At 39.8% G+C, this 12310-nt stretch overlaps 1 protein-coding gene across 3 annotated transcripts in view; it reads right to left on the bottom strand.

Annotated features, from left to right (window-relative positions):
* Window positions 1-12310, bottom strand: part of USP15 (ubiquitin specific peptidase 15) — a 100918-nt gene that overhangs the window by 49157 nt on the left and 39451 nt on the right. For 2 of the 3 annotated variants that reach the window (XM_056574035.1, XM_056574036.1), the window contains exons 4-6: window positions 5118-5244; window positions 3638-3783; window positions 3280-3338 (exon numbers count right to left, since the gene is read on the bottom strand). In XM_056574035.1, coding sequence (XP_056430010.1) covers window positions 3280-3338; window positions 3638-3783; window positions 5118-5244 — 332 coding nt within the window. The remainder of the gene's footprint in view (window positions 1-3279; window positions 3339-3637; window positions 3784-5117; window positions 5245-12310) is intronic. The other variant, XM_056574038.1, reaches the window with a different exon arrangement.

The following is a 12310-nucleotide window of genomic DNA, read 5'->3' as shown; positions in this document are numbered from 1 at the left end:
TGCACTATTCCTTCCAAACCAGACAATATAGAAAAGTGCAGAATAAATATTAACGTACAGCGTCCTAATAATGATACATAAAGCAGCTGGATGTACGGTGTCACGCATCCAGGCCCAGTAAAAGAGTTAATGCAAAGATCCCTGGTGGTCTGGGGCAGTCAAATGGTAACTTTAGGATCTTTGTGGAGGGCATTAAAAAGAATACAGGAAACCTGTCACCTGCTTTATGTTGCACAAACTGTGGGCAGCATAAAACAGGTTTGCAGGGAGTGGGGTTCTGGAAGTCAATGATTTACTATGAAACGCTCAGTGGCTTCAAAGAAAGCCACCAAAAACTAGTTGTTTAGGTGATTCTCGATGGCTGCTCTCTGCCCTACTGACACTGAGGGATGCATCTCTTCCTAAACACAGATAGGAAGAGACCCGTCACTCAAGAACCACCCCAATAACTAGTTACCCAGGTCCCAGTGGCTTTTTTAACGTTAATGTTGCATACCTGTGTGCAGAGGTTACTCACCTCTCCAGGCTCCAGATTCTCGTTGAAAACAATAGCAGGCATGTTTCACAGTGTTATGCACACATAAGTATGGCCAAAATATAGCAAAATGAGTGAGAGAAAAAAGGAAAGACTTTGCCCATAACAACCAATCACAGCTCAGCTTTCATATCTTAACCAGTTCTGGTAAAATAAAAGCTGACCTGTGATTTGTTGTTATGGTAAAATCACTCCAGTTTTTCTCTCACATAGTTTTATAAGTCAGGGCCGATGTGTTGCTGCTTATCCCAAATATTTTGATAACATAATATAGCCTCTCTACCCACTGATTCTTATATTGAAAATTTGCTAAAAATGTTGTTGACCAATACTAGACAGAGGTTTTATTTAGCGTTTAGGGCAGGATTTTCCAAACAGCGTGTCTCCAACTGTTGCAAACCTACAACTCCTAGGATGCCTGGACAGCCAAAGGCTGTCCGGGCATGTTAAAAGTTGTGGTTTTGCAACAGCTGGAGGTACAATGTTTGAAAAATACTGGTTTAGGGCTTAGGCTATGTTTAGTCCCTGCTTTTCTAGTCATTTTTTTGACCCTTTTTACAACTTATTTTAACCATTTTTGACTATGTGTTGGGGGTTATTGGGATAATTACATTCCAAATTACGTGCCACATTACAGTTGGTACTTTAAAAAGTACCTGACATCAAATAAACTGTTCTCAGCTACTTCAGGCTATGTTCCCTAACACCCCTCCTACCCTTAAAAACTATTTCAGAGCTTTAAAAAGCTGTGTATCATACCTTTATTCTTGCTCACATAGTTTAATTTCCCTGCAGGAGAAAGTGGGCATTTCCCTGCAGCCATGACATCACTGAAGCCTGTGGGGACCACTTCCGCCCTCACATGGTTGCAGAGCTGTGATTAATAGAATACCTCAAGCTCTGTGCATGTTTCAGTCTGTACAGATTTCAGTGAAGCTCTCCTTCAGCTGTCAGTATGTGTGGCTTTCTGTGAGAATCTGTGGAGCTTTCACTTTCTGTGCAGCTGTCAATCAAGCTCAGTGCATAGAAACTCTTCCTGAGTTCGGACTCCTGCCAGGCAGGGAGGAGACCAAACTCACTGTATTACTTATGGCATGGAACAGAACAGAGCCACCTAGTGGCTGTTTTTTAGATTATCTTTTAAACATATGTATGTTGATAATTTTAAAAGCAAGTGAATGAGTAAGTGTGCTAATTACACAAGGAGCACTATATTAAACATTTTATTTGGTGACAGGCACTCTTTAATTTATTTTACAACCACAACAAGTAAACAGTGTTAGCACAAACAGATTTCCCATTGAATTCAGCAATTTTTTGGTGCTTTTTTTTTTTTTTTTACCATTTCACATACTAAAAAACTGTGAGGAAATAAACAAAAACTGTCTAGAAGTGAAATGGTCTTAGTTGCCCAAAGCAACCAATGACAGATCAGCTTTAAGTTTTAAAGAACACTATATGATATTAAAAGTAGTCCAGTTTAGAAAAATGTATCCCCTATTCAAAGGATAGGGGATAAGTGTCAGATCAAGGGGGTCCGACCACTGGGACCCCTTGCAATCTTCTGCCCAAGGCCCCAGCTCTCGTCATGCACCAGGCTGTGTCAACCACTGCACGATGCGCTCCTCGACACACCCCCTCCATGCATCTCTATGGGAGAGTTGGAGATACTCCAGTACAGCATGTCCGCTCTCTCATGGAGATGATTGGAGGGCACGTTCAGACCACCACTACTGCAGGAGGGGAGCTAGATCGTGGTGCAGGATATCAACATCCCCTCCCCCCCGCCCCCCACACACATACCCAAAGCTGTGCTGTGATTGGTTGCTCTATGCAACTAAGACAGTTTTTACTTACTTCCTCCACCAGGGTGTGCACATTGCCTTACTCTAAACTAATTATTTACTGATGTATTTTGAGGTGACCCATATTTTTGTTAATATCTCACACTTAGCGATAAACATACATCGAAAAACATGGAGAACATCACTAGATGTGTAAATAATATTCAAAGTAATGCACAATAGTTGAAGTGGTATATAAAGATCAATATGAACAGGTTGAACAGATAAAACACACACAGTAAAAATGCTCTTCCCATCTGTAGTTTAGAACATACATACAATTTTAATGTGTACCCATTTTATTTACATTTGTCTGTCTTCAATTCAATCTGATGTTACTAATCATATAAAGTAGTAAGTAACTGTTAGTCTACACATATAAACATATTTGAAGTGTCCCTGATTAGCAACAACTTTTTATATAATGTAGATAATAACGTTATATGTATATTTGCAATATACATTGGTCAAAAATGTGTATATTTTTTGGTGAAAAAAATGTTGTCCCTGCAGCTATTGCCTGTGTGTCTCTGTGAGGAGTCCAAATACAGGAAGTGAGGGCAGGACATGCAAGGTTCTGGGCAGTGGGGTCATGCAGGGCTTTGTACACTTAGGCTCTATGACACACTCCCGGCTCACACAGCAGGCTGACTAGCCAGGAGCCTGCACAGAGCCCTGTTTTTCCTGCCCTCACTTTCTGTATTTTGTCTCTGTACAGAGACACACAAGCAATAGCTGCAGGGACAGCATTTTTTCACCCAAAAATATACAAATTTTTAACATGTGTACATTTTCAAATGTACATATAAAGTTATAATCTACATTCTATAATTTTTTTTTTTGCAAACGACAGGTACATTTTAAATAAAAAGAAAAGGGGGGGGGGGGGAAGCAACTTACTTCGGCACTGAACCTCTTGGCCACTGACCATCTTGGTTCCTTTGTTCTATTACTAGCATCTGTGTAAAAAGGAAAGAAAAAAAAAATTTTTAAATTTGAAAAAACAACTTTGAAATGGTACATATAAATATGATCAACGGGAGAAGCTGCTGAGAGGGAAGGCAGTGTTATGTGGAGGCCGGTGAAATGAATGGCCATCCACATACTATGGAGAGCTCAAGATTGTCAGAATGGGAATCATTCTTACAGGACAGCTCTCAACAAGTGCGGTCCACCACTTTAAGGCCTAGAGACCCTTTCAAGCAGATATCCACTCCAGTTAATAAATCAGGGTAATGCTTTTAGGTCTGTACTTTACCTGCCCTTGGTACAATCCAGCATCCTGTATAGTGCTTTCAGGTTTATTTAGAGGTTCAAATGTATTGCTCATATATTTGTTCCACAGTCTGGTCTCTTTTTCATCTGGAATATTGAAGATTTTTCTCATCTCCTTCTCAATCATATCTAAATGTAGTAGCAAAGATATTAGCTCTAAAACACTATTTGACAAATATTTACTTTAGATGTAGGTTATGTAGACTTTGGAAAGACTGTCTTTAATCCAGGATTAAATAACCTGTACTATGTTTTTCCAAGTGAAATGCAGATACAAAAACAACTAAAAATCTTTAGATATAATTATTCTTATAATTATTTATAGGAAATTATCTAAACCTGTTTAAAATGACACTCATACAACCGCATGGTATCATGCCAGATATACACTAAGCTAAGTATATTAATCTGTACTCAGTAAGTACACCCAATAGTGGGAACTCCCAACTGAGATGTTATCTTTATATTCATTTTACAGCAAGCACATATGAAATGCAATAGTTATTACTCACTTGATCATAGTCTTTTAATGCACTGAAATGGCAAAAAACAAAACAAAAAAAAAAAACTTTTTTGCCATAAGACACTTTTGGTGTGTTGTGATCTACTTTTTACCTAACCATGTTGAAGGGCTGAACAGGGAACTGAACAGATCACTCATCCCCCTATCCACAGGATACGGGATAAATGTCTGATCGCAGGTTTTCTGACTAATAGGACCCCACACAATCTTCTATACTAGGCCCCAGCTACTTACCTGTCCTTGGTGCACTACGGCCCTGACCTTTCCAGACCAGCGTAAGTGACAACCTGCTTAGCCAATCACCAGTCGCAGCAATATCTGCCAGTGATTGGCTAAGCGGGCTGTCACGTGCACTTGTCCAGGAAGGTAGTTTCTGGAGCAAGTCGAGGAAGGGTAAGTAGCCAGGGTACTGCACAAGGGATCGTGGGTGTCCCATCCATCATCAGACACTTATCCCCTCCTCTCAGGATAGAGGATAAGTGTCTGATAGGTTCAGTTACCAGGAGTACCCCTTTAGTGTCTGAACATGCTTGTGCACTAACATGTATGTAGAGTTGGCTTTTGGTTTATAAACACTTTAGCCTACTAGAAAAAAAACATGAAATAAAATCTATCTATAAAGAATAATTTATTTTTATTAGGTGAATGGTTTAGTTCACTGATTCTTGAGATAGATTAGATAGATAAGCAGACAGAGAACTGCCACCCACAGGGACAAAAAAAATAGTAAAGCAGTAAATAAATACGGTATGCCAAAAGGTATTTTTCTATTCCTATTTATAACCTAGCCAGTGGTCTTCAACTTGTGTCTCTCCAGCTGTTGGCAAAATATCACATGTAGTTTTGCAACAAATGCTGATTAACCATTGAATTAAATACAATACAATCTATTAAATTCCAACATTCATACCATCAGGCACAGCAAGAAAAAAGGCCATACCTATAGTGTCAGCTTTACTAAATCTTCTTGTTACCACATTGGTCATATTGCCATTCTCACACAGCTTTAATTCAGTTAGGTAAACTTCGACTTTGCAGTGCTTTACAAACATACCCTGTTCAACAACCTGGAAATGTAAACCCACAGCAAATGTCAGTATAAGGATTTAGAAACAACCATGTATCAACTACACGACAATAGGAACTAGAAAGGAACTTCATGTTTAATCTAGAAAATCTTGTGCAACCAGATAGAAAACTACAATAACTTAAGTTTATGGGAATCAACAGAGGAGGTATATTCTCAGAGGGGGAGATTTATCAAAACCTGTGCAGAGGAACAGTTCATTAGTTGCCCATAGCAACCAGATTACTTATTTTATTTTAAAAAAGCTCTGAAAAATAGAAGAAGTAATCTGATTGGTTGCTACGGGTAACTGTGTATGCATATATATATATATATATATATATATATATATGAGGATACCCCATTTAAAGGGGTACTCCGCTGCTCAGCGTTTGGAACAAACTGTTCTGAATGCTGGAGCAGGCGCCGGGAGCTTGTGACATCATAGCCCTGCCCCCTCATGATTTCATGCCCGCCCCCTCAATGCCAGTCTATGGGAAGGGGCGTGACAGGCATCACACCCCCTCCCATAGACTTGCATTGAGGGGGTGGGGCTATGAAGTCACGAGCTCCCGGCGCCGGCTCTAGCGTTCGGAACAGTTTGTTCCAAACGCTGAGCAGCAAAGTACCCCTTTAAAAATACCCTAACAAATCCTTTTATAGGTCAGTGAATACTATTGGTCAGTGTTTGGATACGTCATACAACCAAGCCGACAAAGTGTCATTTCTTTGGTTATAAACAGAAGAAGCCAAGGCACTGGTGTGAACATACAGTCCCATTTATTTCAGCGAAAAGACAACCACGCATGAATGGTTAATATCATGATAACATACAGGCAATTGGAATGACACTAACTTATTGTAATTAGCCAGGCTCTTTACATCAGGTGGCAGCTTTTTGTTCCTTAGTTTTAAAATAACTTCCTTAAAGTGCACATATAATTTAAAAAAAACTCTATCACTTCTTAATGAGGACTTGTGGCCGACCTAAGTTTCTTATTACACTTTTACGATCCTGAGACATGAGGGTTAATACTTTGTCTGACAATTCAGGAAATGAGTCAGGTGGGCATGAACTTAATTTAAATGACAGTGATGGGTGGGATTATACAGTCAGGGGGTATGTTTTAGGCATAAATACATACATCCACAACTCCTGATTGTATAATCCTGCCTATCATCTGATATTCACCGTCATTAAAATTAAGTTCCGGCCTATCTGACGGAAATGGCAGGCATATCAAGAAACTGTAAAATGGGGTTTGATCAGATCACCCTAATCTATTTAAAGGGGTACTCAGGGGAACTAAACACATCCTTTCCCTTGCATCAACCATTTAATTATGTAAATATCATTAATTAGCTACATAGAGCAGTTACCCTATTTTAGTTGTCACTTTCATGTAGGGATTAAGGGAAAGACGTCATCCAGCCATCCACCTTGTCTTTGTCCAAGTCCCTCTCTGAAAGCAGCCCCCACCCTCCTGAGAGAGAGAGAGAGAGAGAGAGAGAGAGAGAGAGAGAGAGAGAGAGAGAGAGAGAGAGAGAGAGAGAGAGAGAGAGAGGGGGGAGAGAGAGAGAGAGAGAGAGCGCGCTTTGGACCTTTTTTTTTTTTAAATATATATGCACTGTATTTATTTTTCAGGAGTACCCCTTTAATGACAATAACATCTCAATTTTTCTGGGTTGGCCACATGCTCTCTTTAAACAGCTGTAAAACAGATGTAGTACTGTCAAATTATATATCTACCCTGAATATTTAGGTCCTTCCTACCTTTTTTTATATACCTTATGTAATACTTTTTCTTACATACTTTCTGAGTGTTAGTGGGATCATGGTACGGTGCGGTCACGTCTCAAATGGTGTTAAACCAACTCTTTAAGCGTAAAAAAACAAATTGTGTTTTATTATGTCTCGCAAAGAATGAGTTAAAATTGGTGGTCCCATACTTAATATCGGTTTCTTGTACATCAGTCTTAACACACATTATTATTCCTTGCAGCTGCTTAACAGAAAAGTACAACAGACCGCCCCATGGGTTCTTTTTCATCTGCTGTAAGCCATCTCATAATCTCTCAAGGCCCTCAGGGGGAGGAACCCTATCTCTAACCCCTTGGATTTAGGGATTAAGCATCTGACTGTAGACTCCCCTGCTTCTACCTGAACGGGTTCTAACACCGGCTTAGGCGAAGCAGAGTAATTGGGGCATCGATCTCTCTTTATGCTCAGTATCATCCTCCTCAGCTGCAGGTGATTTCCCCCATCTCTGACTAGGCCAAGTCTCCCAGTGGGTCTCCATAACATACTTTTCCTCTGCAGCTTTAAAGGGGTATTCCACTGAACGCTGTTTTTGCGTTGCGGGGGTTGTCCACGCCCCTTGTGACATCACACCCACACCCCCTCAACGCAAGTCTATGGGAGGGTATGTGACGGCAGTCACGCCCCCTCCCATAGACTTGCATTGAGGGGGCGTGGCCGAAATGGCACAAGGGGCGTGGCCGACCCCCGCAGCGCAAAAACAGCGTTCGGAACATTTACTTCCGAATGCTGGCCAGTGGAGTACCTCTTTAAATGCTAAAAGTCTACTTAGGCTAGAATGAAGCTATAACCCACTTTCTTTTATATTCAGTATTTACTCTATTGCTATAGACACATTTTTTGGAGATGTTAAAAGGGGTACTCCGGTGGAAAACCTTTATTTATTTATTTTTTTAAATCAACTGGTGCCAGAAAGTTAAACAGATTTGTAAATTAAAAAATCTCAATCCTTCCAGTACTTATTAGCTGCTGAATACTACAAAAGGAAATTCTTTTCTTTTTGGAACACAGAGCTCTCTGCTGAATCACGAGCACAGTGCTCTCTGCTGACATCTCTGTCCATTTTAGGAACTGTCCAGAGCAGCATATGTTTGCTATGGGTATTTTCTCCTACTCTGGACAGTTCTTAAAATGGACAGAGATGTCAGCAGAGAGCACTGTGCTCGTGATTCAGCAGAGAGCTATGTGTTCCAAAAAAAAAAAAAAAATAAATAAAAGAATTTCCTCTGTAGTATTCAGCAGCTAATAAGTACTGGAAGAATTAAGATTTTTTAATAGAAGTAATTTACAAATCTGTTTAACTTTCTGGAACCAGTTGATTTAAAAAACAAAATTAAATAAATAGTTTTTCACTGGAGTACCCCTTTAAGCTGATAAAAGGCAAGGAAGATGACACTTTCCCCTTAAAAGATATATTACAAAGCCTGATATTTTCACATGTACCATCATTTAGACAAAGTGATAGGAATGGACTAAGAGAGTGCTTCTAAAACTGTGAGGTGGGCCTGAATGGAAAGGCTTGACCCCATAAGTCCTTATAAAACAAAATATAAATTCAGAAACATTTTTACTTTTGGCATAGACATCATCCACCATTGAGGCTTGGTCAAAAGTACAAACTCTCTGGTGAGACACTGGCAGAAAAAGCCTGTAAGGCCCAGTACTAATGTAATAAAGGAACAATGCCAAACACTACATCCAGAACTGCTTTTATTCCTGGACGTTCACAGCTATGCCATCCTAGAAGATCCCATATATTTGGATGAAAGAGCAGATCCAGTAAACTACATGTGCTCTCCCCTTTAGCAGGTAGCCATCTCAGTATTATTCATCATTGGAAATAACAAAATAAAGTTTAAACATTATGTAAGACCGAAAAAATGCAATATTTTAACTGAGCGGCTGAAACCCCCGAATGGCCACTCACCAGATATGGATGGCCTATCCTGAGGACAGGTTATGAATATAAAAGGAAAGTTAAAGTGGTGATCCATGATTAGAAAAACAAGAGTCGTTTTCCTCAAAAATAGCACCACACCTGTCCTCAGGTTGTGTGTGGTATTGCAGCTCAGTGGAGTCAAATTGTCAAACCATACACAATGTGAGGACAGGTGGGGTGTTTTTGAAAGAAACCAGTTATAGTTATCAATCCCTGGATAACCCTCTTAAGTCATTGTATAACAATGGTTTTCAGTAAAACTGAACTATATTATCTAATGTTTATTCTGTTTAAAATGAAAATACAAAGCAGAAGAATAACATTATTATTCATAAATTTATTTACAGCTAATATATTCCAATGATAGAACACAAAGTACATACATCCAGTGATCGACATTGTAGACAATTGGTAGGCAGGATTTGTTTTAGAGGTGACACTGTAGGTGCATGTGCTGGTTTTGGACAGTGGGCCAGTCATATATCAATATTAACTTAAAGGGGTACTCTGCTGAAAACATCTTATCCCCTATCCAAAGATTTTTTAATAGAAGTAATTTACAAATCTGTTTAACTTTCTGGCACCAGTTTATTTAAAACAAAACAAAAAAAAGTTTTCCATAGGAGTACCCCTTTAACCCCTTAACCTCTTAAGGACCAGGCGTTTTTCCGTTTTTTTCCTCCTTACGTTTAAAAAATCATAACTCTTTAAATTTTGCACCTAAAAATCTGTATTGTGGTTTATTTTTTGCGCCACCAATTCTACTTTGTAATGATATCAGTCATTTTACCCAAAAATCTACGGCAAAACGGGGAAAAAATCATTGTGCGACAAGATTGAAAAAATACAGCCATTTTGTAAATTTTGGGGGCTTCTGTTTCTACGTAGTACATTTTTCGGTAAAATTGACACCTTATCTTTATTCTCTAGGTCCATACGGTTAAAATGATACCCTACTTGTATAGGTTTGATTTTGTATTACTTCAGAAAAAAAAAATCATAACTACATGCAGGAAAATTTAAACGTTTAAAATTGTCATCTTCTGACCCCTATAACTTTTCATTTTTCCGTGTTCAGGGCGCTATGAGGGCTAATTTTTTGCGCCGTGATCTGAAGTTTTTGTCGGTACCATTTTTGCATTGATCTGACTTTTTGATCGCTTTTAATTAATCTTTTCATGATATAAAAAGTGACCAAAAATACGCTATTTTGGACTTTGGAATTTTTTTTACGCGTACGCCATTGACCGTGCGGTTTAATTAGCGGTATATTTTTTTAATTGGGACATTTCCGCACGCGGTGATACCACATATGTTTATTTTTGTTTTTATTTACACAGTTTTTTTTTTTATTATGGGAAATGCCGGGTGATTCAAACTTTTATTAGGGGAAGGGATAATTCAAAGGGTTAAATGGGCACTGTCATGAAATAAAAGAATTGATATGTTGTAGTACTTAAGTACTACAGCATATCTCTAATATACTTTAATATAAAAAAAAATGTGATTTTAAAACAGTTTAAATCACTTTTAAACTCGGCCACTAGGGGTCGCCCTCCTAGTGGCCGAATGCATTCGGCAGTGACGTCCCTAGTGAATTTCGACTCATTGAAGCCTGGCAATGAGTCGGAATTCATTCACTGAGGTGCTCACTCCCGCCTGTCAATCAAACAGGCGGGAGTGATCGCTGAGAACAGAAGAAGCGCGCATTGGCTCCCCTGCTCCCTGGCCATGCACGCCGGCCCCGCCTCCCGGCATCCCGTCGCTGCTGTCCTGCCCGTCGCCTCACTGTCCTGGTATGTCTGGGGGGTGAGGGTGTTCGGGTAGCGGGTGTTCGGGTAGTGGGGTTCAGGGGAGGGGTAGCGGAGTTCGGGTTGCGCCGCGGCCATGTATTGTTTTTAAAACACAGGGTGCCTCCAGTTTTCCCCCACTACAACTCCCAGCATGCCCTGACAGCCAATAGATGTCAGGGCAAGCTGGGAGTTGTAGTGGTGAAACAGCTGGAGGCACCCTGTGTAGATGAACTAAGGGCCCCCCAGCAGGCATCAGTGACGTGGTGCCTGCTGGGGAAGTCTGCCTGGTAGTGAGCACACTACCAGGCAGACAAAACTGCATTTTTTTTTTATAGTAAAAAAAAAAAATTAGGCAGGGAGGAGGTTAGGGATAGATGGGAAATAGGCAGGGACAGAGAGGGAAAAAAAGGGATGGTGGGAGCTACCCTTTAATGATTTTTTTAGACTTTTTTTTGCAATATTATAGCCCCCATAGGGGGCTATAACATTGCATTTACTGATCTTTAACTGATCAATGTGATTGCAATGATCAGTGTTTTCGGCGATTGATTGCTCAAGCCTGGATAAGAGACCTTCCTCCTGTAGTACAGCTGTTCTGGATGCCGCGATTATACCGCGGCGATCACGAAAAGCTCCCTGAGCTAGCCAGGCACTTTTACTTTCACTTTTAGCCACATGGCTCAGCTTTGAGCGCGCGGCTAAAGGGTTAATAGCGCGCGGCACCGCGATCAGTGCCGCACGCTATTAGAGGCGGGTCCCGGCTTCACTATGATGCCAGGCCCGCCGTGATATGATGCGGGGTCACCGTGGGACCCCGTGTTATATCACGGGAGCGGGACCAAGGACGTACTCATACGTCCTTGGTCCTTAAGGGGTTAAGGACCAAGCCCATTTTAACCTTAAGGACCAGCCCAATTTTATTTTTGCGTTTTCGTTTTTTTCCTCCTCGCCTTCTAAAATCCATAACTCTTTTATATTTCCATCTACAGTCCCATATAAGGGCTTGTTTTTTGCGTGACCAATTGTACTTTGTAATGAAACCTCTCATTTTACAAAAAAAAATTATGGAAAGCATACATTTTTTTTTTGGGGAGGAAATTTAAATGAAAACCACAATTTTGTGGTTTTGTTTTCACACTGTACACTTTACGGTAAAAATGACATGTGTTCTTTATTCTGTGGGTCAATACGATTAAAATGATACCCATGGCTAGATACTTTTATATTTTTGTACCGCTTAAAAAAAATCTAAAACTTTTTGTACAAAATCAGTAATCTAAAATCGCCCTATTTTGACCACCAATAACTTTTTCATTTTTCGATATATAGGGCAGTATGAGGGCTAATTTTTTGCGCCGTCATCTGTACTTTCTATCGATACCACATTTGCATATATAAAACTTTTAGATGATTTTTAATAAGTTTTTTTTTTTTTTTTATAAAATGTGACAAAAAAGCTGTTATTTTTTACGTTTACATTGTTCACCATACAGGATCATTAACATTATATTTTGAT

This window comes from Hyla sarda, chromosome 4 (genome assembly GCF_029499605.1).
Source record: "Hyla sarda isolate aHylSar1 chromosome 4, aHylSar1.hap1, whole genome shotgun sequence".
Classification (NCBI taxonomy): domain Eukaryota; kingdom Metazoa; phylum Chordata; class Amphibia; order Anura; family Hylidae; genus Hyla; species Hyla sarda.
Note: the sequence above shows the minus strand (reverse complement) of the source record. Positions and strands in the feature narration are given on the sequence as shown.